The 27883-nt window shown below is 43.5% G+C and overlaps 3 protein-coding genes across 3 annotated transcripts in view; 1 reads left to right on the forward strand and 2 right to left on the reverse strand.

The window, feature by feature from the left end:
* Nucleotides 1-74: 74 nt before the first annotated feature.
* On the reverse strand, nt 75-8218 carry TIGAR (TP53 induced glycolysis regulatory phosphatase). The gene is made up of 6 exons (XM_008930283.3): nt 8113-8218; nt 6717-6754; nt 5734-5855; nt 3548-3625; nt 1996-2106; nt 75-1510 (listed from the first exon to the last, which is right to left on the reverse strand). The coding sequence occupies exons 1-6, from the start codon at nt 8142-8144 to the stop codon at nt 1061-1063; spliced, it is 831 nt and encodes a 276-aa protein (XP_008928531.1). The 5' UTR covers nt 8145-8218; the 3' UTR covers nt 75-1060.
* LOC115308022 lies at nt 8143-17582 on the forward strand. Its single transcript, XM_029965194.1, has 2 exons — nt 8143-8510; nt 17296-17582. Exons 1-2 carry the CDS (start codon nt 8143-8145, stop codon nt 17555-17557), a joined length of 630 nt encoding a protein of 209 aa, XP_029821054.1. The 3' UTR covers nt 17558-17582.
* Nucleotides 15926-27883, reverse strand: part of CCND2 (cyclin D2) — a 30945-nt gene continuing 18987 nt past the window's right edge. Inside the window, exon 4 of the mRNA XM_029965197.1 lies at nt 15926-20032. Within this exon, the coding sequence (XP_029821057.1) occupies nt 19877-20032 (156 nt within the window). The 3' untranslated portion in view covers nt 15926-19876. The remainder of the gene's footprint in view (nt 20033-27883) is intronic.

The following is a 27883-nucleotide window of genomic DNA, read 5'->3' on the forward strand; positions in this document are numbered from 1 at the left end:
TTCTCATACTCGTTATTCATGGATTAATATTAAGAAAGATTTTTACCTCACAAGAAATACAGATGAAATGGAAGTTCTATTCAGAAGCCTTTAATTGTTTTTTTTTTTTTGAACAGGTTTAAAATATGCAAATGAAGAAAAAATACATGGATATTATAAATAACATAAACCAGATAAGCTTACACAGTAACACTACAAACATCCCAGAGGGGAAAGAATGCAGTATTAACATCAAAAATTGCCAAGCAATCAAATTTGCCTAATTCTAGGCAAAAATATTCACAGAATCAGACAGAAGGATTTTAGTTGGGTACAACTCCCCCTATTGATAAAGTTCCTTTTTAGAAGAGAGACCATTATTCCAACTATGTGCACATAAGGTTCCTCTTCCTGCTTGCAGCTTAAAAATAAATATTTTATGTTTGTGTACAGTGCTCTTCAACAGAGATGACAACAACCCGAACAATTTCTTAGGAAATACTCCCAGCGAGGTAGGTATATCAGAATTTCCACTTTACAAATGGGAAGGAGATTTTCCCAGAGTCTCCCAGCTGTTTAGTGCCAGAGCCACATCCCCTGACTCTGCAACAAACCTTTCCCACTAGGCAATGCTCCTTTTTTAGGTTATACTATTGCATTCAAAATTTTATTTTAAGACAACATGTATGTTTGATATTACAATATAGCATTTTGTAATAAAACAAGAATACAGTATAGCTCATCTTTGAGGTACCATTCCTCTCCCCTCCCCAACTCTTTTACATGGAGGTCATAAAAATAATTATGGAGTAAAGCAAAGGAGTTTTTCAAATTATGTGCTATAAGAGCAGATATGCAAGTGACTGAAGTGTCATGTTTCTGTTCAGAAAGAATATTTGTTTTATTTTCCTACTGAAAACTTATGCTGGGCACTAGGACCATGCAGTTTGAGGTTTTTCAGGATGGTAAGCACTTGCAGTTTAGTGTCAGTAACTCCAGTCCATCTCAGTAATTAGTACAGGTACTTTTCCCATGCTTAGCAAAATGATGATCTAAATCCACCTCCTCCCTGAAGGGGCTGCTAAAACACTTTTGAAGCTACACATTCAGCTCCCACATCCACTAAGTGAGAGTCTTGGTTAAGACAAACACACATGATTTCAGGTTTTGACAGGTTCCCATTTTCAAGTTTTACAACGAAATGACTGACTCCTGTATTGGGACTGACAGAAGACAACTGGGACTTGGTTAAATCTGCTGGTAAAGTACAGTTGAGATCTGAAACCAAATAACCAAACCAATTTCTCATGTATGCTCCATGACTCACCACCAGTATATTGGCATCTAATATTTTGGAGGATCCACTGCCTTCAGAACTCGCTTCTCCTTCACTGCAGTGGTCTGTCCAAGGGAAAACAAACTGTTCTTTAGGTGTTCCTGAGCTTCTGCTGGATCCACCAGGGTCCTTCTGTTCCAACCCAACAGCTAGCTGGCACAGGAATTCAAAAAAGTCCCTCGCACGTTCTCTCACCTGAAGAGAAAGACCAGGAGGGAACATTGGGAAGAACAAAGAGATTGTTGTGAAGAATGAAGAGATCGTGAAGAAATAAGAGATCCTTGTGAACAAAGCAAGAGGTTCTGACTTTCAGAAATCTGAGCTACAACTCCTTCAGTTAAAAGACAAATATTTATCACAGACAAGGCTCAGAAGTCAGTGTCAAACTACTGGATGTTGTACAAACTCCCCTTGAAAGCCGAGGCTGAGAGTAACTGCCACCATCCTCCTGCAAATCCTCCTCTTTCATGAGGAGTCAATCTCAAAATCAATATCTCAGTTGCAAAGAGCTTTCCTACTTGGCAGCCACTGTTATAAGGCCAAGCAGTGTTTTTAGCTTAGAAAACAACTATCTCTGGTTGGGCTGAGCTCTCAGTAAGTTCCTAAGTAGCACAAGCTGCAATTGCACTGATAAAACAGCCTAGAAAAGGAAGGTACAAATAAATAAATAAATACCATACTTCATCCAGTGTCTCTCCTCCAGAGGGGGTGAATGAAGGACATTGCTCTCCAGCATCCTTTGCCATAGCTTTGAGGTCAGCCAAGGGCCTTCCTTCTGCAACACCATATTTCTGTGAGGGATAAGGTACAAAAAGAGGGGTTGTCAAGGTGTGTCAAGTCTCCTGTTCCCCTTCCAATGCAAACAGCATTGTTTTCTTGAATTCTCCAATGTAACATGAAAGTTTAACCACCTTTCATATTTTATGCCAATTTTGAGGGGAGGAGGTATCTTTATATTTGCTATTAAAAATTTTTCTAAAACTATGTATTTTTATATATATATATATAAAATATATATATTTTTATAGATATATGTCTGTGCGTGTGTATATATATATATGCTGGGTAGACAAATATATTAAGAGTAGCATCTCATTTAAAGCACTGACATTCAAAACATGACCTTCAGCCTGATCTTTAGCTTGAGATTGTTTCCTCCAATGACACTCCTAGCTAACAAAATTCAAGTGTCTTTATAACTGAGGTTACACTGCAAACACTTCTGTGCACAGCTGTTCACAGGAGGATAAACTCCATTTACTTTTCATTTGCACAAACACCAAGGGGAATTATTTTTCACAAGTAAGAAACAAATGTTTTCTCTACAGATTTCTGAAATCTCCACAGCAGAGGATAAATCTCTGCAGATTAATCCTTCATTGCCACTAACATAATTATCATGGAATATAATATATAAATTACTACAGTCTTCAGAATTTAAACATACTGAAATACATTTACTCTCTCAATCCCCTTCTCTAAAGCAGAATAGCAGCAATTTAAGAACACTAAGAAAGATATGAAGAAATCAGTGCTCTAAAGCTGCTGGAAATGCAATCCTAATCCTAAAGACTTTTCCAGAAAAATCATGAAAGCAAGGCATGAGAAAATAAAACTTTCTTAAGAGGGTCAGTGACATGTGTTCTTTTAAAGTACTTTGCTTCTTTTTGTGCAATTCACTTAATACCTGTTATCCTAGTAGTGACTCACAACCAGTGACCTGCAGACACTGTACTGGCATTTCCATACATCCATAAAAACACCATATAAAACAGTGTAACAGAGATGTAAGATTACTCTTTCTAAAATCTGGTATCATGAGCCATAATATTTTTCTAAAAAGTCAGGTGGTAAAGCAACTAAAGAAGTTTGGGAGGTATTTAACTTGCTGGTCTCAGGAGAAGAGTTGGAATTTCTGAGAGAAAAAAAGGATTCAAACAGGAAATGCTACAGTCATGTGCTGTTCCTTAAACAATAAATATTACCTTATTTAAATCATTAAAGCATCACAGTTGCAACATTTATCACTAAATTTTGGCTTTGCTTCACAATTCTGCAAACAATTCATTGTCCCTGACGTGAAGAGTTCAGTTTTCAGTGATTAAGAACACAGCAAATAATGCTCTCCACTGTTAAATCTACGATTTAATAAGCCAAGATATCAATCAGCAGTAAGCTACATTTTCAAATTCTTCAGCATTTGATATTAAAACAAATTCTTCTGGCACTTACTCTCTCTCGCAGTCTTGCATCATACTTGATTTCCAAATCTCTGCAGAACTTATTCTTTCCTAGAATGGCAGTAGCAGTCTAAAAAGTGAATATACAGTCACTTCAATGGGATGGAACAGAGACCATGTTACACCACAACAGCCAAGGTGAATCACATCAGTAGTGCCCAACAACCCAAACCAACAAAATAAAAAGTTTTCCAGCTGAATTTTGTGAGAATTGGACATATGGCCTAGACTGGGAAAAGATTCTGGACTTTCCTTCACATTTCAAAGTCCAGAAGAGTTGAAACTCTTAGCACCTATGAAAGGTGGGCAGCAGGATTTACTGGGATAAAAGCCCCATCATGAGCTCACAAATCCATCGTGTCCACACATTCTTCACATGTACTGCGTGGGACAGACTCAGGTCCTAAAAACTGCTCAGTTAATCCAACTGCAAAAAACATCTGTCTGACACCTGCCTGGCTGCCACAGTCAATCCCAGAATCATTAGGGCTGGAAGGGACCTCTGGAGATCATCCAGTCCAGTTCTCCAAGGCAGGGTCACCTGGAGAAGGTGACACAGGAATGTGCCCAGGTGGGTTTGGAATGTCTCCAGAGAGGGAGACTCCACGACCTCCCTGGGCAGCTGTTCCAGTGCTCAATGGAAAGAAATTCTTTGTCATGTTGAGGTGGAACTTGTGTTTTAGTTTGTGGCCATTGCTCCTCGTCCTGTCACTGGGTACCACTGAAAAGAGCCCAGCACCACTCTCCTGGCTCCTGTCTTGGAGATATTTATGTGCATTAATGAGATCCCCTCTTTGTCTTCTCTTCTCCAGACTAATGAGGCCCAGCTCCTGCAGGGAGATACTCCAGACCCCTGATCATCTCTGTGGCCTCCACTGGATCCCCTCTGACAGCTCCCTGCCTTTCTTAAACTGGGAACTAAAGGATGGCCAATCTGCTCCAGTTCCTACATGCACCAAAGTGTGAAGGCTGTACTGGGCTCACAGGAACTTTGGACTGGAAATATCTGCTGGTAGTGTTGTGCCAACATCCACACCCAAACTGAAGTTCAAATAACTCACTTGGAAAAGGCTCCTTGGATTCTGGCAAAGAAGAATAAGCCTTGTTGTACTGACAAGGTTTTATGATTGATTTAACGCATTGCTTAGGAAAAGCTTTATCTTGTAACTTTAAATTTCTGTCACAGAATAACATCAAAATTCAGATAGGGTCGAGTCTGCTTCCTTGTATATATGAATAGCATAGTTAATTGTATGATTATATGCTGGAATCTCCTCTTTTTCAACAGAATTTGTACATTCCTCTCATATTTGATCTATGAAGTGACAGCTTAGTAACAAGACACTTCAGAGATTTGCAGCTGCCAAGAAAGGGAATTCCAACCACATGGAAACTGCACCTTTATACATCTCTGGAAAAGCTTTCACCAAGTCTGGATAGCTTGTCAAACAAATGGCAAAACACATGTCCTTTAGGCAAAGGAAAAATTCAGGTCTGTCTTCTCCATTGTGAGAGTACAAATGCTTTCCACAGAAAAGGTTGTCTCTAATACAAGGAAAAAAAATTCCAAACCCAATTCCCCTAAGGCAGGCACATAGCCCAGACAGTTTTATGAAAGTCAGAAAGTACTATTGTTTTAAAATATAATCACTGCCTTCCACAGAAGATATGTCCTAGAACAACTGATCTCTGACTTTAAAACTTCTGATTCCCTAATTTTGAGTATTTCATAATCTTGCACACAAAATCACATGTAATCCCACTCAGTAATTTACATTTTTTTCCTCTTTATTTAACATATAATGCATCAAGGTGAGAGGTGTGATGTTCCTGGCAAAATCCAACCTCTCTGCACATCTAATGATCCCTTGCTCTGACTTCACAGCAAAACTTGATCTTGCCTATATTGGCCTGGATTCCTCAGAATTTCTTCCACAAATCCACAGGCACAACAGTGCATGAAATCCTGCAAAATGAGCTGGCCTTTATTGATTCCCAACTGAGCTGTTCTCAACAAAATTTCCCTACCCATAGAGGCTTCCTGCAGTTCTACACAACTCAAACTGCAGTGGCAGGTCCATCAGAACAGCTTTTGGCTCTCCCTGCATTATTTTTGCATCATCAATCTCAAATAAATGCTGAATTTTGCAGCTAATTGTTGCCTCAAGAAGCACTCACCTGTTTTGCTCGAAGGAGGTCACTTGAAAAGACATGAGTAAACTTCACATTACTGAGGAATACACCAGCAGCATCTGCTTGTCTGAAACCAGTTGCAGAGAGTGGCTCATCCACTCCTTGACCTGTAAAATAAAAACCCATCAACATTAAGACATGCAAATTTCAGATCATCGAGCAGCTGAGCAAGTATGACAATAAAGAGTCTGCTCAGTCACAATAAAACCCTTCTCCTTCAGTAAAGCCAAGCATTGGGAAAAGTTACTGCTCTTCTGGTCTTCCCTAAACTCAGTCACACAATTTTAACAAAACAAAGGAGTACAGGATAGGAACACAGAAGGATCACTGTCAGTGATATTTATATTAACCTATACCTCTGAAAAATTTAAACTTAAAACCATGCTGGTATAGGCCTCAGACCTCTCAAAAACACAAGGCTACCTTCACTTGCTATGCTGGAGAGGGGAGAGAAACCCACTGCATTTGACCCAGAGACCCTGGAATTTAAAATACATCATTGGTATTTTCAAGAAAGTAAGGCAGGGAAATATTCTTTATTCATTTTACTATGAGCACAAAGCCCTGTTGCCATATCTGTAAACAGCAATGTCACAGAGGTAGAAAACAGAGGTAAGAAAATCTGGGAGCATGAGCTTTTCCTCACAATATGGCATTGTATAAAGTTCATTTATTCAGAGTACAACCCCAGCAGGATCCTTGTAGTGATGCCTTGATTTTCCTACAACAGACATCCAAGCAGCCCAGTGTGTGTGTTTTCAGTTCTGGGTGTCCAAGTCAGCAGCCACTAAGGTGAAGTCTAGTTTTAAATGTATCTAATAAAGACTGCCTTCCTAGAAGGAGCTGAGATTGAACAATTAAAGCATTTAAACAATCTTTTTGCAATATTATTCCGTAATAATACTTAACAGCTGAGCAGTTGTTACAGGGTTTCACCACGATTTTCCAGCAGAATAACTGATACTAACCTTGTAGTATCTTGTCTTTGTTGTATCTTGTTTCTCCACTGAAAGAGATTATAAACAACAACAAAAAAATTAACTCATAATTGGTTTACTGAATTTTCAAAAATGTTCTTATGTTGGACACCAAGAGACAGCAGAGCCTGAATGTGAAAAACAGAATACAGCACAGATTCTTTTCAAAAGGATGCACCTAAAGGCTTTACAACAACAAAAATCCATTTTCAACCAGTTAGCCCCAATCATGTTATCAATATTTTTAAGACAAACCCACCTGGAATAAAAGGAAATGAAGTAACTACTTAGATTTATCAACAATGCAGCATAATTTATCTATAACAACTACACCTCCATGCTGGAGAGGATAAAGTTGGTGGAAGATTCTGGAGCCCTGTTATGAAAGGCATGTGTTGGCCAACTGGACCTCAAAATGAGCCTCAAACACATAACTGTTCACAGAAGGCCAGTACCTTTAAAATGAGCTCCCATCCCTTTGGTGAATGATCTGGTATCTTTCTAAAGTGCCTGCAAGAAACTCACATGAACTTTTCAAGAATTCAACAAACTGATCCAGGCTCAGGTTTTCTAGCTGATGTAAAAATTAACTGTGGTCACAGCACCACATCAGCAAGATCCAGGTCTTTAAGGGAAGAGTTTCTCTTAAGAGGAGGAAAATGAGAAAGGAAAATCAGTTTTACTGATTAAGCGTTAAATCACAGAAGCATGGAATTGTTTGGGTTGGAAGGGACCTGAAAGATCATCTTGTTCCAATCCCCTGCCATGGGCAGGGACACCTTCCACTTTCCCAGGTTGCTCAGAGCCCCATCCAACCTGGCCTTCAACACTTCCAGGGATGGAGCAGCCACAGCTTCTTTGGGCAACCTGTGCCAGGGCCTCACCATCCTCACAAGGAAGAATTTCTTCCTAATATCCAATCTAAACTTCCTCTCTGTCAGCTTGAAGCCATTCCTCCTTGTCCTGTCACTCCAGGCCTTGGAAATAGTCTCTCTCCATCTACCTTGTGGGCTCCCTTCAGGTCCTGGAAGGCCACAATTAGGTCACCCCAGGCTGGATAATCCCAACTCTCCCAGCCTTTCCTCACAGCAGAGCTGCTCCATCCCTCTGATCACCCTGGTGTCCCTCCTCTGGACTCGCTCCCACAGCTCCATGTCCTTGCTGTGCTGGGCCCCCAGAGCTGGAGGCAGCACTGCAGGGGGGTCTCCCCAGAGCGGGGCAGAGGGGGCAAAACCCCGCCCTGCCCTGCTGCCCACGCAGTCCTTACTCTAACGGAGAACCCCAGGGTTCAGCTTTCATAAAAACCGAAGGGTTTTCTCCTGCCCATCGCAGGCAGCGGGAGCTGCTCGGAGCGCCCACAGCGCCGGGGCTGGCGGTCGGTACTCACTGCCGCACGACGGTCAGCCCGAAGCGAACCATGGCAAGGCTGGCTCAGGTGAGCTCGGGTGAGCTCAGAGCCGGGCTCAGGCGGGCTCTCCGGCGGGATTCCAGGCGGGATTCCAGGCAGGATCTCACTCCGGTGGGATCCAGTCGAAAGGCGGAGCTCCCGCTGCCCGCACTGCCGGCGCCGCTCCGCGCCGCGGTGACGCACCGGGCCCGCTCGCGCCCCGCGGTGACGTCACGCGGGAAAAAGGAGGCGGCTCCCGGGAAAAAAAGGACGCTCCGGGAAGATCTCATCGCTCCGGGCGTCTCCCTGGCAGCAGCGGGTAGCCGTGTGCGGGACGGGCTCTGCTCCCAGGCAACCAGCGACGGGACGGGAGGACACGGCCTGAAGGGGAAGTTCAGGTGGGACGTCAGGAAAAAAAAAAAAATTCCTCATGGAGAGGGTTTCCAAGCATTTAAACAGTCCGCGCGCCGTCCCTGGTGGTGTTTAAAACAGATTTAAAAGCCCCGTGGCTGCGGCACGTTGCGAACAGGGCTCAGCGGTGTTAGGTTCGCAGCCGGACTCAGAAGTCGCCTCCACCCTAAATGATGCTCCGATTGTCACTTTGCAGTTGTAAGCAGGTGGTTTTCGCCTTAAAACCCTGGTTTTCACGTGATTTCACGATTCTGGTGTTAAGGAAACTTCCCTGCCCGACCGTCCGGGAGCCGCTCTGGCGGTGACACTGTTGCACCGCCTTCGGTCCTCCTGCAGCTGCACTGAATATGTTCCTCGGCTCCAGCCCCAGAGAATTCAGTAAGTCTGTCATGTTGCAGAGCACATAATACTTGGTGACATTCAGCCTGGTTACATCGACTCAGTTAAGAACACTTAATCGGCAACAGGGCTTTGCTCAGAGTAGTATCAATACATTGATTTTTTTTTTTTATATGATAATGCAAATGGCATTACTGACAAGGCAGTTAAAAGTCTTGGGAGCCAAATCACACCCCGGAGTAACCATCAGCAAAGGAAAGCTGGTTCAAAAGAGCAGTGTCAGACCGTCGGTGCACAGGGTACAAAGTGTATGTGGTGTGGGCATCCACAGCCAGCTGGGAGCATGCTGGCCTTGTGCTGCAGAATCACAGAATGGTTTGGGTTGGAAGGGACCTTAAAGACCATCTTGTTCCAACACCCCTGCCATGGGCAGGGTCACCTTCAACTAGACCAAGCTGATCCCAGCCCTGCCCAACCTGACCTTGAACACTTCCAGGGATGTGGCAGCCACAGCTTCTCTGGGCAGCCTAGAAATTACTGCTGGTGAAATGGACAAAGTAACACAAGAAGTGACTGGAAATCATCCTCTGACCCTCAGAAGGCTGAATTTTTATGGATTACAGAAAATGTGATTAACCAAAATGTTAGTTGGTCAGATGGCTGAGTGTGTTTCCTTTTGGATTTCACAACCGGATGGAATAAACGCTATCTAAAAATCAGAAATTCTGGTTTGCACAGAGATCTGACCTAACTTTGCAACTGGTTTGAGGTTTAACACCAAACACATCCTAAATGATGCCTAAAACATAATTTGTTTCATTTGATAGTTTAAACCAGCTGCTAAATTAAATCTTTAATGCAACAGCAGGTCTGCTTCATTCCTGTTTTATCGTCTTTGGCAGCGTGGAATTAACCTCATATTTCTGCAGTGCTTTTGCTCCACAGATTTCAGAGCTGACATTTTCAAGGAGTGAGACCAGTGATATGTCTCTCCTCTGTAAATGAGCCAGTGCCAAATGACTCAGCCCTGGCCTGTTTCTGTTGTGTCACTGTTAAAAACAACTGTGTTTTACTGCGATGAGGAGACCCCGGCTGTGTCTTGAGCATGTTTTAGAAGGACAAGAATCAAACATGAGCCAACGCTGTTGGCATCTATATTTTTATAAGTGCATGTTTTGTTACAGGTCCATTTGCAGAAGTGATAGCCCTTCAGGCAAAGTTTTAAAGAGACTGCCTGAAGTTGCACAGCATTAACATTCTTATTTTTCATTTCTTCCTCCTCAGAAATTTCTCTGATTGGCAGCAGCACATCGTGTCAGTCCGTGTTTACGAGTCTATTTTTTTAAATTGACCCATTGAAACAAAATGTTTATAAAGCACAACTGCTACCATGAGCACAGAAGCTCACCAGATGAGGAGCAGTATTTTGAGGAAGTCATCTTGGGAAGGAAAAGCTTTTGTGAAGCCGGAAATTAAGCATTTTTGAATGAGAATCTTTTTTCCCAATAGAAATTTTAAACTTCAGTAATGTTGACTGTCTAGTAAATTCATCATCATATAGATCTCATATCATGAACATCAGACAATATCCTAAATCCAGAGTGAGTTGTGATAGAATCATAGAAGCATAGAATGGTTTGGGTTGGAAGGGACCTGAAAGATCATCTGCTTCCTACATCTGTGGCATGGGCAGGGACACCTTCCACTAGCCCAGGTTGCTCAGAGCCCCATCCAACCTGGCCTTGGACACTTCCAGGGATGGGGCAGCCACAGCTTCTCTGGACAACCTGTGCCAGGGCCTCACCACCCTCCCAGGGAAGAATTTCTTCCTAATATCCAATCTAAACCTCCTCTCTGTCAGTTTGAAGCCATTCCCCCTTCTCCTGTCACTCCAGGCCTTGGAAATAGTCTCTCTCCATCTACCTTGTGGGCTCTCTTCAGGTCCTGGAAGGCCACCATTAGGTCACCCCAGGCTGAACAATCCCAACTCTCTCAGCCTTTCCTCACAGCAGAGCTGCTCCATCCCTCTGATCATCTTGGTGCCTCCTCTGGACTCGCTCCAGCAGCTCCATGTCCTTGCTGTGCTGGGCCCCCAGAGCTGGAGGCAGCACTGCAGGGGGGTCTCCCCAGAGCAGGGCAGAGGGGCAGAATCCCACTCACACCTGCTGCCCACGCTGCTTTGGGTGCAGCCCAGGGCACGGGGGGTTTCTGGCTCCAGCCTCTCACCCACCAGCACCCCCAAGTCCTTCTCCCCAGGGCTGCTCTCCAGCTGTTCATCCCCAGCCTGGGTTGATACCAGGGTGGTTGATATCCTGACCCAGGTGCAGCACCAACACTTGATCTTGTTAAACCTCGTGAGATTCCCATGGGCCACTCTCGGAGCTTGCCCAGGTCCCTGTGGATGGTTCCAATCCTTCATATCAACCCCTCAGCTGCAAAATTGCTGAGGGTGCACTTCGTCTGTGTCGTTAATGAAGATATTAAATAACAGTGGTCTGGTCTCCATGCAACAACAGCTGGCAATTAGGAACACGAAAGTGAAATCATCAAGGAATGCAGCCCACTTGTCATTTGGGATCCGATCTTGCTCTCACGAGTACACCAGCCCAGCAGAAACCCAGGCCGAACCGCCTCAGCCTTGTCCTCTCCCGCTTGTCCCCGCGCGTAATCCGTGCCCGCTGGTGTTGAAGAGATGCATAAACCCTACAGAGGGACCGTGCCGTTCCTTTCCCGGCCTGGAATGCCCGGGTTGCTCCGGCGGGAGCCCCGGCAGGCCCCGGGCCGTGGGCGCGGCGGTGCCGCCACCGCGCGTCCACCCCGCGCCCTGCACCTTCCCGTTCCATCCCACCGCCTCCGCCTCCCCTGGGATGGCACGTCCCACCCCATCTTTCGCTCTGGTGCTGCTGCTCTCGTTAAGGAGAATCGCGTCCGCGTTTTAGGCGTTCCTGTTGCAAATCGCTACAGCGTTAGGCCAAGCCTTAGTACCTAAACTTGGGAGATTAAACGGTAACCATCGGCGCGCTCCAGAAAGATCTTTGTCGTGGGTAAGAAGCAAATGCAAAGAAACTGAAATAAAAGGCTTCTCAGAGAAGCAGAGAAGTTGAACTTAGAATCATAGAATCACGGCATATCCTGAGCTGGAAGGGACCCACAAGGATCGTGGAAGTCCAACTCCTGGCCCTGCACAGGACACCCCAAGAATCACACCATGTGCCTGAGAGTGGTGTCCAAATGCTTCTTGAACTCTGTAAAGCTTGGTGCTGTGCCCACTGCCCTGGGGAGCCTGTTCAGTGCCCAACCACCCTCTGGGGGAAGAACCTTTTCCTGAGATCCAACCTAAACCTACCCTAATGCAGCTCCAGCTGTTCCCTTGGGTCTGTCACTGGTCACCACAAGAGCAGAGATCAGGGTCTGCCCCTTCACTGCCCCTTGTGAGGAAGCTGTAGGCTGCAAAGAGGTCTCCTCTCAGAGGGAACTTGAGGAAGCCGGAAAAATTGAGAGAAATTTTTGTTTAGGTGTGCTGGGTAACAATGCTGATTTCATTCGCCATCCTTCAGCTGGTTATGTCCCATTCACAACTTTGTTCAAGTTCTGAAAACCCTCCTTGTCAGAAAGGTCAGTCTATTGCTCTTCAGGGATGCTTGTGGGTCCCCTGTCAGATGAACCAGAGCTTTTGCTCTAAGAAGTATTACCAAGTAGTTTGAGGAGCCAATTACCTAAGTCTAAATACTTCAGCTTTACTCACCTTACTTTGTAATCCTAACAGGTCTTGATTTAATGTGTCCATCAGAGGAGATGCTCACTTGAAGCCCACCTGAGCACTGGCCTCATGTTCTCCCTGGCACGTGTCTTCACTAAGACTCCCACAATTTTCATTGTTATCTTCTGGAAGCATCAGCAGTAACATCAGCTGCCACACACACTTTTTGGTGTCAAAATATTGTGGTACCTGTTCCCCCGAGGCTGCACACAGCTGGAATGCAAATCACCTTTGAGAACCATTTTAAATAGAATCACAATGCCTTTTAAATAGAATCACAATCTCAGAATCACAGAGTAATGTTGGAAGGGACCACAGTGGGGCATCTGGTCCCACCTCCCTGCTCCAGCAGGGTCATCCCAGAGCACATGGTACAGGATTCCAGACAGCTCTGGAATATCCCCAGTGAGGGAAACTCCACACCCTCTCTGGGCAATCTGTTCAGTGCTCGGTCACTGCACAGCAAAGAAGTTCTTCCTCATGTCCAGCTGGAACTTCCTGGGCATCAGTTCCTGCCCGTGGCCTCTTGTGCCATTGCTGGGCACCCCCGAGCAGAGCCTGGTCCATCCTCTGCCCCCTCCCTGCAGACACTGACACACATGGATGAGGTCCCCTCTCAGTGTCTCCTCTGGAGGCTGAACAGCCCCAGCTCCCTCAGCCTTTCATCGTAAGAGATATCATCATTACACTTAGAAAAGCAAAAGAGTGTTTGGTTTGCTTTTAATATTTCAAGTAGGTACAAAGTAAATGTGGTACACTTAGCTTTCTCCACAGATCTAAAGGGATCCCCAAAGAGCTTTGAAAATAAACTTTCCCTTAACTGGGAGGAAAGACTCAGCAAGCTGTGGGGGTGAAGAAGCAGAGCATAGCCTCTTTCCCTGCCCTTCCAGCTTTGATTTGCTGACAGCACAGAGAAGGCTCTACCACAATTCTTTAATACCTGAATGCAACTACTCTGTCTTTATACCTGCAAGGGGATGCAGAAAGGTGAGAGAGTGTATCAGCAATAGAGCTACAAAGCCATGTGGGTTTCTGGGCTTTTTCTTCCCCATGAAGAGTTGAAATAGACCTTTTCTACCTGCCTTTCCATCAACATTACATTTACTGAGGTGACTAATAATTTACAGTGTGAGGCATGAACAAGGTGGAGTTGGTGGGAAAATTACTAATCTGTTGAAGAGCTTCCACTGTCTTCCAGCAGGGAAAGAATTTCATTCTGCTTGTGCTGGTTGCATGAGATTTGATGGGAACTTTGCTTTTAGGGCAGCATGGAATAAAGAGCGACTACACAGTTACTGGACAAATTAAAAAACACACAGCAATTGCAATAGAAGACTTTGAAGACTCCTGGAACAAGCATTCAGGATAAGTTCATTGAAACACAAAGGAAAATTCCCTGCATTTCTTGTCCCCACAGAAAAATTTTGGGAAATGTAAAATAAAAAATAACCTAACTCGTATTCTGAGATTGGAAACACCAAGCAATTATGTGTTTGGGGTTTTTTTTCTGGAATCTCGGTGCTAAAGCTTTCTTTCCTTTGCCTCAGAAATTTCCCTAAACACAGGAGTCAGTCCAGCCTGTGCCCATCCAGTTGTTTTAAGCATGATTTTTCTGTGTTGTCCCTTCTTATAATCCTCAGGCTGTACTTATATAAAGTATAGGATCATGATGGGCAGAGACTGTTTGCAGATGGTAAGGAGATGACAACACAAAATAGTTTCACAGGCCACATAGTAGTGAAACTTAACCCTGTTGTCTGTGGCTTCTCAGCATCCAGCCAGCTTTCTTCAAAGGAAAGGACAGGCTGTTGTCCAATTAATTTCAATTTTAGCTTCTGTGCCCCAATTCTGAAAATATATATTCACTTAATGGCAACAGAAATCTCCTTCCTTCTAAATCTAGATTTAGTCAAACCTCTCAAAACATGAAGATACAGAGCACATCCGTGCAGTTCCAGGGCTGGTGACACTGTATCAGGAAAGGAATTAATCCCCTAAAACCCGAAATTAGGCTGGAGAGCACCCCTTTGAGCCTTAGACCACAAAAGGAAGGAGTAAGAACCCTCACAAGTTCCAGTTCTTCAAAGGATCCAAGTTGTGCCTACAAGGTGCCAGAAATTGTTGGTCACATTGTCAAATGGTGGCCAGAGGAACAGAGGATTTGTTATGTTTTAGAATCTCTACCTTTGGTGCACACAACCTGGGAAATATGAGGCTCACAGGCCACTTTGCAGGGAAGTCTTAGGAGACTTTGCCTAAAGCCACAGGTCCCAAAGTCATGTGATTATTTTTAAAAAGATCTGTATGTCCTGATTCACAGCCTCCTGATTTAATTCATGTTTCCTATTAATTTCTTATTCATTCCTATTAATTTAATTCATATTTCATATTTAATTCATATTCATATTAAATATTTCCATCATTTTTTCTATTTGTTCGTATCTGTTTATTTTTGCTCATATGTTTATTTCAGCAAGATTTTTTTTTCCTTTTTTTTTTTCTTCTCCCTGTTCATTATATCTTGGATTTTCTTTTTTTTTCTTTCATTTATCTAGTATTGGCAGTATTATTCACTTGATGATGGTGTTTCCCCAGCATGTCTGCCCAAATGCCTCTTCTTCATTCTTCAGTGCTTCTTTGCTCTCTCAAGTTCAGGAGAAAACTCCTACTGGATGGCAGTGGAGGAGGGATGCTGAGGTCAGGCCAAGCACATCACACAGGCTGGTCACTTCACAGCAAACATCCACAAGCAGATGTGGAAGAGGGAGAGGTTGAGCATCCCACCTCTGGCCACAGGCTTAGCACATGGAGGCTCTGCCTTCGCCATAAATCCCACTCCTTTTACTCTGTTTGCCTGAATATTACAGAAACAAAAGCCACCTAGGTTTTGCAGTAGCATTCCAATGCAACAAATAACTGAGTGGGGATTTAAATCATATTTCAGTAGGTTGCAAAAACAGGCACTCCCATGTCCTTACAATGACTTTTCACCAGCTCCAGTTAATTCTGACAAAATGTTTTGATCCTGTACTTACCTTTTAGGGCTTTGTTCTCCTTAAATCTCACTGGATTGTTTCACAGAAGAAACATGCCAGGATTTGCCTATCCAGTAGGCAGGAAAGCTTGTTCTGGGACTGTGACACTCAACAGTGCACATTTTGTATGCCTGCTGACACCACCAATCCAGATCAGAGGCTTTAAAATCACACTCTTTGCACCATCACAATCACACCCAGGAAAACACCATCATAAAGTGAGGAATGCAGCCAAATTCAGGGAAAGAATAAAAGCAAGGCAGGCAAATGTAGGTCAAGGTGAGTTTATTGTCCATACAGCATACCTAATCCCGCCAAAACACTTGTCTTAGAACCATCTTTAAACTAGTCAAAACAACAGGTTATTAATAAAAATGACAACACTGAACAAAGACCTTTTAAAAGGTAATCAAGACTACACCGTATCAGAGTCTTATCCATTGAAAACAACCTTGTGTACTTTCTAAATACTTTTTGTTTACCCTGATGTCTACTACCACACTTTCTAGCATCCCCTGACCACATAAACATCCACACCTCTTAAAGAGCACATTTGTGAGAGAATAACATTGACTTGATATGGCATCACACTCAATAAAGCCAAAAAAAAAAAAAAAAAAAAACCAAAAAAAAAAAACCAAAAACCCAAAGAAGTTTGAGAACAGAAACTGTGCAACCGAGACTGATTTCTGAGGTACATGAGAACATGGTAATAAACATAGTGGAAAAAATCCAGTGGCCAGGTGGCTTGCTGAGTAATGAAGAGCCATCCGATGACTCAAGCACAAATCATCGACATTGACATGGGATTAATCATTTTTCTCTTTCACAAGCATGTTGGAAATACAAATAAATACACTATGAGGTGCTCCTACACTACAGGAACGGGAGGGAGGGGAAAATCATCACAAAGTACCATCAATAGGAAGCTGAGAGAGAAATGCTTTTAGCAATTCTGCCAATCCTTTGGCACCTGGGAAGGCATAATCAGCACCACCTTATTTTTTTTTAATCAATCCATTGGAAGGTTTAGGATTTCTGCAATTCGGGGGGAGGGGGACACTCACACCTCATTTGCAATAACAGGGCACTCCCTTTAACATCTGTTAGAAGAGAGCACTAGACAGTAATTTTATTTTGGAAGCTATTCTGAAAACACTCAAGTTCTAGGTTTTCCAGACTTTAAACATACAGTAACCAGGTGGGCCCTGTGAGGGACTGGGGCCAGCACAGGCCTTCCAGGTCCCTGTCAGGGACTGGGAATGCTGAACGGTGCTGCTCCTTCCAGCACAACCGGATCTGACCTCGGCGGTGGCCCTCAGCCCCTTTCTTGGGGTGTGATCCTGCAGGGATCACCCCTGTGATCCCACGGGACCAGGGCACGCAGGAGACGAAGAGCAGGGGCAGGCACCCTAAATACTAGTGCTGCCAACACTTGACCTCCAGCACAGAGGGGAGCAAACCATCCAAACATGATGAACATGGTGCCAGCGCTCATGCCATGACAGAGAGGCCATCCCACCATCTGGGACCCTCTGGCACATGCAACCACATTTGCTGTCTGGGAATGGTGTGATCTGTCACATACAAGCTGCGTGGAGTCTGGCTTCAACAACATTAACTATTTTTTTCCTCCAGGAGAGACACTGTCGCTGAACTCCAGGCGCTCCCAGCGCGGAACATCGAGGCAGGAGGTGAGGACAAGGCTGTGCCCACCTGTGACTCTGGGAAAGATGGACCAGCCAGTGGAGAGTCAATGCATTTTTTCCACTATGACAAGAATACCAAAGATAAAAAAAGGAGCCAGTGCCCCGCCTTGGCTGCTTGCAACCCCTCTCCAGTGCGGACAGAGCGCGGGCCCCGGGGCGAAACCGAACTGTCACTGTGTGAGGTATTGTGAAAATGGGAACCATTTGTTTTGTCCAGCAAACCTGAGGTAAGTATACCATCTTTGCAGGATGTGATAAGGAAGGAAAGGGAAAAGAAAAAAAAAAAAAAAAAAAAGAAAGGAAAAAAATAAAATAAAAAAAAATAATCATGAACACGCTATTAGGAAAAAAAAAACAAAAACGACTGTACAGGGCATTTCCAGTAAATCAAAAGAACTCATCATATCTCCACTTAACCATCTACTTCAGGATTTGAAATTTAAGCAGTAAAATAATATATTATAAAAATGTTTATAAAATAGCAGCACACTCAGTGAAACAATACAGCTAAGTACTGTTAATGTGAATAAGAATGAAACAAATCATAGCTTCTTAGCAGCGCAAAAAAAAAAAAAACAAAACCAAAAAAACCCCCCAAAACCAAAAAAATCCCAACAAAACCTTAGAATCTTACTCCATTTTTCTACCCTCATCTAGCCAAATATGGCTAAGTCCATACATATAATTTTCTTCGAAGTAGCATGTTCTTTCTGGATTTTTTTCTTAAAAATGCAAACATTAACATTTCAAACCAACAGCTTCATATTGGATATCTGCAAACTGTTAATACATTTGTGCAAAAAAAAAAAAAAAACAAGTTGCTCCAACTCCTTTTGCCATCTAAATGCCTCTTTGTTACAGGTGGAGCAGGAAAATAAATTCAAGTACACTGAATACACCTTTGTAATAAAACTCCAAGTCACACACCTCGATGTTTCCCATCATGTCTGTTGCATCAGGAATGTTCTTGCCTTGTCCACAGATGAGCATGAAGGTGGTTATTAAGATCCTTCTGTGACACTGAACAATACAGATGGTCAGGCTTTTTTCCGGAATGTCATGACAGGAATGTCATCTGAAGTGGGTATTGGTATTTCCAGCAACACCTCAACTAACCAAGTACACCAAATACTGGAAAATATTGACTATAAAAAGCTATAGGCCTTGTTTTTGTGTCTTCTTTCTCTTTTTTTTCCTTTTTTTTCTTTTTTTTTTTTCTGTTTTTTTTTTTTTCCTCCTCGGCAAAATTGTCATAAACCATCTCATTTAATCCCTTAGGAACAATTTTCAAAGTGCTTTTCGAATGAAATGGTTTACAAAAAATGCTCACTGTGGATCAATAAAGTTAATGAAATGCTGAAAAAGTGTGCGGGGGTGGCGGGGGAAGATGGGAAGGTAGACGAGGGATCAAACCAAATCTCATCTTCTTTAACACAGTGAGGTTTATGTCAAAAAGGAAGATGGACAGAGCATCATTTAAATGTCTTGATGGCCAAGCTAAGAAGCTGCCAGAAGTTAACATTGATGTGAAGCATTAGCACTGGGAAGGAATATAATGCTTTTCATAGATGATCCACCACATCTTGCAATCCAAAGGCTGGAGGTGGTCTAATTAGAGCCAACCACTTGGGATTAATTCATGCATTTCCCCCACTGAACATCGACACTCGGTAACTTTGGCTTGGCCCACAGCTGGGTAAACAGAATTGCCCTTATGCCAAAGATGCTGCTGTGTTTAGAATGAACCATTTCTGAAGGAGAAGTAGAAAAAAGTCAAGAAGGGAGAGGGGAAGTCGAGAAAAAAAAGAAAAATAAATCAACTAAAAATAAAAACCAAAAAACACCTGCTCTTCTGGCTGGTAAAATAAAGCATCTTCTTTCTTAGGTAGCAGCTACCACAGACAGCAAGAGTAAACAAAACTAACATACAGAGATCCAACAAACACTTCTGACTAACAGAGGTGACAGATCAGCAAATCTCTTCTGCATTCAAAATGGTTCAATTGCTTTGGGGATCTTTTCCCACTTTGCCCTAAACCCCTTATTCTATTGCTTTGCAATCTAGTCAAGCCATAAAATCGCACACACGATTCCTTTCTTAAATCTAAAAAAGGGGTGTATGCACTAGGTCATAATACACAGACAAGTATACTCTACTTTCTTCCCACAAATGCAGGCTTACATTGATCTAGCTACTTTGTATGCTTTTATAAGCATTTAATATCACTGATACATAATCAAATAGCAATTACCAAATATATTGTGGGATTCCCTTCTGTAGAACATCACAGGCACCAAATGCTTTTTTTTCATTATTCAGTTTTTGTTTTGTCTTTTTTTGTTGTTGTTGTTGTTTCTTTGTTGCTTTTTTTTTTTTTTTTTGCCTAAAAGAGGTTTAAATATGCTCTATGTGGGAGCAGATTAAAAAAAAAAAAAAAATTCACTCTAAAAACAATAACAAAAATAAACTGGGCTGGGAGGAGCAAGCGTGACTTCGTGTGGTGATGTCCTCACAGGTTGATATCCCTCACATCTGTGGGAGTGCTGGCCTGGTCCAGTTCATCCACCGTCTTGGAAGGATTGCTTTGCTGCTGCTGCTGCCGGACTTGTCGAAGGCTGTTTACTAGCACCGCTTCGATCTGTTCCTGACAAGCTTTAAGGCAGTCCTAGACAGAAAGCAAATTGATGTGTTAGTGGAGGCAAGGTAGGGTTTTTTTCTTCACAGGGTTTTTTTTCCTTACTGGGTGCTAGTCAGAAGAGCGTCAATCTGGTGTTCCCCAAGGAGCGTCTGCTCTGATGCAACACGACCTTGAATTCTCACGGGCAACCTCTGTGTACAAACTGCTTGGGTTAAACAGTGCTAATGCCATATTTATTAGACTCTAAATCTTAATATTTTACTGGTCCTTGCTCAACAGTTTGCCCTGAGAAGCTGCAGATGTCCATCGCTGGAAGTGTTCAAGGCCAGACTGGGATGGGCTCTGAGCAACCAGGGATAGTGGAAGGTGTCACTGCCTATGGTAGGGGGTTGGAACTGGGTGACCTTCAAGATCCCTTCCAACCCAGGCCATTCTATGATTCTATGATTTGTGTGGTCTTCTTGAGCAGGAAAAAAAGCAAGGGAATGAAGGGTATATGATTTTTTTCATTTTCCTATGCAGGGTTAAGTTATTTGAGAGGGAGCAGAGCCTGACCCCCACCTGGCTACAACCTCCTTTCATGGAGTTGTAGAGAGTGAGAAGGTCTCCCCTGAGCGTCCTTTTCTGCAGGTTAAACACTCCCAGCTCCCTCAGATGCTCCTCATAAGACTTACTCTCCAAACCCTTCCCCGGCTCTGTTGCCCTTCTCTGGACACACTGGTACTGGCTCCTCCAGTGCCCAGTACAGAAGGGCAATCCCTGCCCTGGTCCTGCTGGCCACACTGCTGCTGATAGAATTTGTTCTCTGAGCACATTCTAGAGAAGAAAAGTGATTTCAGCAGCAGAGGAGGAGGAAATGTAGGATGTGCTCTTCACTCTGAGAGCAGGGCTATTTTAACAGCCCTAGGAATAGTTATTGGCAATAATTCATAGAAGACAATAAAGCAAAGTCTAGATACTAGAAAAATATGTAAGTCAAAACCACACAGCCAAGCCTCAGAAGCCACTGTATTTCAAACTATACTACATAACACTCAGAGAAACAGCAGGATACACAAATGTGGGAACCTTGTGCATCAGGAGTCCGACAATAAACATGAGGCATGAATACAGAAATAATTGAGAAGGATTCACCACCCTTAAACTTGACACAGCATTAAGAAGATGACTATTAAAATATTTATGGGATGTTCCATATTCTTGATAACACGCTGGAAGACCAAATAATATGGTTTAAAAAAAAAAAAAAAGGGCGTGAGAAAACATTGACAAACAATTATAGCAGAAATTGAAAAATAAAACCCAAGCTGTGACTGTATAAACACAATTACATGCGGTGGGCTGGGAGTATCAATATGACACTGTGCAGGTTGCCACGTGGTGCTGTGTGTGATAAATGGCATTTTCTAAAAGCAGTCCTTCTACAACACTGGAAAAGGTACTAACACTGCAAAAACTTCCTGCAGTCTCAGTCTGCCTGAGAGCTGGGACTCTCCCAGAAACTTCAGAGAGCAGAGAAACACAGGTTTTGGAAGGAGGATCTTTACAGCACAGCCCTGGCAGGGGCAGTGAGACTCAGCATCACCCTTCCCACTTTCAGGCAGAGGAGCTGAAGGGCAGAGCTGGGCACTGAGCTCCACAGGGTTCCACAGGTGCTTGGGAATCCTCTGTGGGATGCCACAGCATCGCTGGGGAGATGGGCTCTGACCAACACCCCCCACTTTCCCAATGCAAGATCAGGTTATTTTGGAGATGCTCGACATATTCGTGTATGGAGGTTTGATTTGTCTGGGGAAACATGCCAAGGGAGGAGGATCTCTTCTGCTGATTACACTGATGCTTGTGATGGGTGCAATTAGCTTGTGAACACCCATTTTTCTTGGCTCCTGTCCTCTCCTTGTCCTGAAACTGGCAAAAGCTACCAGAAACTCAGCTAAAAAAAAATCCTCTGTTATTAGCATGGGCAGGTTTTAAGTCCATCATAACCTGTAAGAGGGCAATGGCAAAAAGTTACTTCATGGGTCAAGACATTTTTCAGTGTGGGGGCACCTGTTTGGAGACTCTTGTAACAGACTACACTCATAATGCACTTTTTTTGTTTGTTATAAGAATCCTTTCTTTTAAAGCACAGTGGTGCACAATTTCAAAATATTTTGTCCTCCTGAAAACAAGCCAGATTTTTTTTAAAGCAGCTTCAGACTGAAAAGCTTAATGAGGCAATTTCCTTGCAGCCAGGCCTGGGGAAGGAAGGGTGGTGACAGGAGGAACATAAGGCTTGAGCATTTGGAGTCCACTTTGTCAGTTCCTAAACACCCTTAATATGATCATTTACACCATTACTATACAAACTTCTGATGGGCAACATGATGATTCATTTAATGTATGAAGATGCTAAAATCTCTAGGTAGCCCTATGGAGAAATTGTGTCATTTCTTATGTCTTCATTTTGTACATAAAATCAATTAAGGAGCCTCGACTGGAATTGCCACATGGATTTTATTTCATATGGGAATCCACAGGCCACTGTGTATTATTTCTCTGGTCTATACTTTTGTTTTGAACCTAAAATAATGTACCACTGAACTCTTTAAAACAATGAAACTTATGGTAAAATGACCAGCACACTGCATTCAGCATGACATAGCTTCCCAAAAAAGTGTTTCCATTTGAATACTAAAGCTCCTTGGATATTAATCTCACAGGTGAAAGGAAAAAAACCCCTAATTTACAGTATATTACCAGCCCAGTTGTCATAGTGTGATAAGGCAAGTGGCTTTATTTTATGAATGGGGGCACCACTGGAACTTTCTGTCAGTTCAAAGTTCAGTGACATACAAAATACAAAAAAGCCATCAGGACAAACAACCTGGCATTCCCATGACACAGTTTTTTTAACCCTTCCTAGTTTCATGGGGATCTGCTGTATGTGTACATATTTTACTAGCGGGCTTTCATTTTGCTCTAGATCGCCCTGACAAGAGAAAATTAAAGCTTTACAAATGTATCAGAGAAATAAAACATGAATTGCATTGTTTTCAGCAAATCTTCCTTGAAAGAACACTGTAATGCACTGCAGCAGTGGCCCCAGATTTTCCAATAAAGGGACTGGGCCATTCCTTCAGAATACTGCATGGTTGCCTTTGTTGTTTTTTATAAAAAACTTTAAGTGTGTGTCACATGGATTAACTTCCCCATTCTTCTATATGGTCTAGTAGTTTTAATGATTAAAATAGTTCCAGTACTTTCCATTCCATAGTTTTATTTTTACTTCAGCATGTACAGAACTAAAAAGGCAATTAACTTTTGGGGTGGTTTTTTTTTATTTTATTTTCTGGAACTCTTTCATCCCTAGGTGATTTTACTAGCACACTGGAAATGTATTTGAAGGAAAAGAAAAGCTTTTCTGTGTCTGATGAGGGATAGCTTCATGGCTGTGATGGAAATGCTGGCAGTGAAAATAACTGGAAGGAGGAATCAGCAGCTCTATGGCATGATCTACGTATTCAAGTCAATAAGAATTGAAGATTTCAATTTCCATTCATGACAATCTTGAAAGAAAGTACAACCACTAGGAAAGATCCTGCAGCATATTCTATGTAATTAGTTTTCCTGAACTTTTCTACACCTCTGTAAGTCCTATACTGGCCCCTAGCTTTCAGTTTTAAACTGGAATTTACAGTTCACCGGCAAGCTATGAGGGAAAGCCACTCTGAGTTAACTAACAGGCTCTTGCTTTGCACTGGCAATTACTGGGATTTTCAGTCACGATGGCTCCAAGCTCCAGGAGCAGCCTGTGACCCACGTCCTCTCCATCTTGCAAAATCATGGCTGGACTGATAAATTAAAATGAAAAAAAAAAAAGGCAAAAAAAAGGAGAGGATATTGAAGAGGCATTTTACAGTTGGTTTAGGAACTTGGCTTGGGTTTCTGCCATAGACTTTATACGGCTGGTTTCAAGTCTTCCTTGGCCCCCCTACCCAAATAGTCCCCTTTGGATGATGGTACTTCCTGCATCAGATCCCACCCCACCTGAGTAGCAGTGTATTTACTACACCTACTCCCACCTCCCTGCTCCAGCAGGGTCATCTGAGAGCACATGGCACAGGGTTGTGTCCAGACAGCTCTGGAATATCCCCAGTGAGGGAGACTCCACACCCTCTCTGGGCAATCTGTTCAGTGCTCGGTCACTGCACAGCAAAGAAGTTCTTCCTCATGTCCAGCTGGAACTTCCTGGGCATCAGTTCCTGCCCGTGGCCTCTTGTGCCATTGCTGGGCACCCCCGAGCACAGCCTGGTCCATCCTCTGCCCCCTCCCTGCAGACACTGACACACATGGATGAGGTCCCCTCTCAGTGTCTCCTCTGGAGGCTGAACAGCCCCAGCTCCCTCAGCCTTTCCTCCTCAGGGAGATGCTCCAGTCCCTGAATCATCTCTGCAGCCTCTGCTGGACCCACTCCAGGAGCTCCATGTCCCTCCTGTCCTGAGGAGCCCAGGACTGGACACAGCACTCCAGATGTGCCTCACAGGGCTGAGGAGAGGGAGAGGGGCAGGATCACCCCCCTCGACCTGCTAGGAATGCTCTTTCCAATGCACCCCAGGATCCCATTAGGTGCTCCCTGACTCTGGCCAGCAGGAAGACATGCCTTACAGAAGGAATGAACTCAGCTCTGGTCTGTTCCACAGTGCCTCAGGACACAGTGTTTTTTGTATTGTGATTTTTAGATTCCCCTTTAGCACCTCAGTTTGGGTCTTGCCTGAGAGAAGAAATAAAAAAGCTTACCCCAGAAAGCACCTTAATCTTTGTCTGCTTACTAGAAACTAGATTTAGGGAAACATCTGGGTACATGGAAACTGGTCTGAACCTTGCAGCAATGCAGCCTTTTCCCACCCAAGATGGCACTCATTTGGGAATCCAGAGAAAATACATTATGGCAGCATTTAAGGAAGAAAACAAAGACTGCAAAAGTACTGCTTAACAGGGTTAAAATATTCTGCTAAATTTAAATATTGCTTAGCCCTTGACAAGATCTTACCTATGTGGTGAGGGGTTGTGCATCAGGAACCACAGAATAAATAAGGCCAAAGCCTGAGCCAGTTAAAAACCAGGCTGAGGACAATCCCACTTGCTGCCTGAGTGGATCATTTCTCAAGGCCTTCCAAAAGCCAAATGCAACCCTACTCTCCTTTACAATCAGCTGCTGAAGAGTAACAGTAGGGCTGTTGTTATATATAACATATATACATACAAGCAATATATACATACAAAATATATGTATGCAAACAGCGCAAAATACTGACCTATACCTCTACTGGACACTTTTTGATGCCCCTGCATTTCCTGACTGGATTTAGGAGCCTAGATCCAAACCCTAGGTGCTTGGCTGAGTGCTCCAAGCCCCAAAGCTGGGAATGCTTAAAACACCTTGCGGCATTTTTGTGTTAAAGGGTGGTTGGTCTTCCACATATACATTAATTAATTCACAAATTAACACCCCGATCTCTTCCTCTTGCTTAAAACTAATTGCAAAAGGGAAATCAGGAAAAGACTTTTTTTTACCTGGTATGATAAATGGGAAGGATGCTGGATATATCTGAAGTGACAATATGGTTCACAGGTCATGTATGCATCGCTTGGATAATCTAAGAAAGCAGCAATCATACATGCATTAAAGAGTTGGGGTTTACATAAATTCCAACGTGGAACGCTTCATCTGTACTACTCCTGACTACACAAGGAGGGCTGGATTCCTCCACTGGTTCCCATTTAAGCCCCAGTTCAAACCTCTCCAGAGCACATGCTTCACTGTTGACATAAACAGGGATTCCTTCCCAAAGTGGGGCCTTCGTATGCCGAGTGCTGGTCCTTGAGCTCGCCAGCATTCTCCAGAGAGAGAGCCTGGAAAGCTGCTGTAGGAATATCATATCCATTTACTGTATTTACTGTATCACAGTGATCTCGCAGCTCACGGGTGCAGTTTAAAAACAAAATTATTTTCCCTCCTAAATGTGTGGTTTCGCTACTGTAACAAAGAGCATCAATCACAGATAGTGTCTTTGTCTCTTTTTCCACCTGCAAGTACAGAAAAGCAATGTGCTGTTCCAAAGGGCATTTCATGCGGATTAACAAGGACATCTCATCTTAAGAACAAAACAACCCCAAAAAAACCTCATCTATGCCAGAATTTCTCCACTTACTATTGCTACATTACTGCAATGATGCAATAAATAAGGTGACTAGCATTAAGCATATGAAAGATGGGTCATTTTTCTCTGCAATCTTTAGGTCTTTCCAGCACTTTCACCAGTGTTCTTTCTAGATTCAGATTCACTGTTTGCTTCAACAGCCAGTTTGTTTCCTGTTGCTCCTCTGGGTTATTTCTCATTGCAGTAGGAGAGAACAATGTTTTTAGGACAGGGAAAAAGTGAGAGTAAAGCCAAACCACCAGCAGGGTGATCCAGGGGCAGAGTACCTGGAATGGTACTCCCTGCTCAGTGTGACTTGGGATTTCAAGCTCTGTCAAACAGGTAATACTTTGCAGCTGCGAAAAGCTGGGAATTTTACCCTGCTGTAACAAACGCCCTGAGGGTTTATTGAGAAAGGGGGTTTTAAAAAAGCTGTGACAACCTGCCTGTGTCACACAGAGCTGAGTGAGGATTCCCCGCCAGAGGTCGAGGGCCAGTCTCCGACCAGGCTCTCCATGGCCTGTGAGCTCCCCTGGCTGTGGAGCCGGTTCCTCAGGGTTCCTCAGGGGGCCTGGCTTCCTCGGAGTGCCGGATTTATGAATGGATCTGACGGAACCCCGCCATGAGCCCGCGGTGTAACTGCATCACCCCATTGTTGCTACACACGCACAGCACTCACTAGGGAACAAAAAGCTGAATGAAATGGAGCAGCTGCCAACTCAGGCAAAGACAACTTAGGAAACTATCTCATTCTTCCTTTCTTTTAGAGGCTATTTTGCCTGTTGTTTCCTTGCATACAAAATGCGGTCTGCAACAAATAAGGCAGGATAAGATACAGCGAGTCCTGTTTCTTGGTTCCAAAACCACAGGCCCTGAACACTACAAAGGAAGGGATAAATGGTGTATGTGCTGTAGGGACAATGTTCAATTGCGACCCATTCAAGATAGATTTCCATGATTTTACACTGCAGCTCAACAGAAACTGAATTCTTGAGCACGGGGGTTCTGAACTTCGTTTCTGGGCAGAAATTTGCAGGGATCTTTAGGAAGGGACTGGGGGACAAAAAAAAATCCCAGCACAGACATATGTCTGTGGCACACAGAAGTGGAGACATTTTAAATGCCGTTTATTGTGGGTCCAGTCTTCAAAAAACAGCCCCACTCCACATATTCAATGGCTCACAGCCAGCTTGTTCGACAGGACCTAAAGAAAATCCCGATTCCTTATTTTCTTTCTACCTCAGGCCTCTAAATATGCTTTGGATTTTCCAAACAACTCAATACACACCAGTTTCCATCTGGAAACAGACTTTTCAAAAGGAATTGTGCCCACCTACAGGCCTACACGTTGTCTCTGCCTGAAAAACCTCTTCCCAACTGCTGAAGCTGGGGAAGGACAACTCCTTGTGCCATCTGGATGCGACCTTGAGAGCTGGGCTCAGAGAAGATGCTCCTCTTGTGCACATACAACCCCTTCATCACACACAGTGGACCCAACTAGCCCTTCTGGTGACCATGGTGCTACAAGCTTATTAAACAGATACTATCAGCTGCATTTGGGATGTAACCTTGTTGGCTTTTGTCAGTGATGTAACCCTGAAAAAATTTTAAATATGATATAATAGTTTCAACATTTCTACTTGGCCTCATAGAAAAGAGACTGAAGGGGCCTTTGGAGGTCTAAAACTTAGTTGTG

The sequence above is a fragment of the Manacus vitellinus genome, unplaced genomic scaffold, assembly GCF_001715985.3.
Source record: "Manacus vitellinus isolate BGI_N305 unplaced genomic scaffold, ASM171598v3 scaffold_90_pilon, whole genome shotgun sequence".
Lineage (NCBI taxonomy): Eukaryota > Metazoa > Chordata > Aves > Passeriformes > Pipridae > Manacus > Manacus vitellinus.

What these genes read in the sequence shown, in the direction of transcription:
- TIGAR (XM_008930283.3), bottom strand. Translation starts at nt 8,144, where the DNA reads ATGGTTCGCTTCGGGCTGACCGTCGTGCGGCA. An exon ending in CAAAGACAAGATACTACAAG is followed by an intron (nt 5,856 to 6,716) that starts GTTAGTATCAGT and finishes TTTATTTTACAG; the next exon opens with GTCAAGGAGTGGATGAGCCA. An exon ending in ACCTCCTTCGAGCAAAACAG is followed by an intron (nt 3,626 to 5,733) that starts GTGAGTGCTTCT and finishes TTCACTTTTTAG; the next exon opens with ACTGCTACTGCCATTCTAGG.
- LOC115308022 (XM_029965194.1), top strand. Translation starts at nt 8,143, where the DNA reads ATGGCAAGGCTGGCTCAGGTGAGCTCGGGTGAGCTCAGAGCCGGGCTC. An exon ending in GGCCTGAAGGGGAAGTTCAG is followed by an intron (nt 8,511 to 17,295) that starts GTGGGACGTCAG and finishes TTTTTCCTCCAG; the next exon opens with GAGAGACACTGTCGCTGAAC.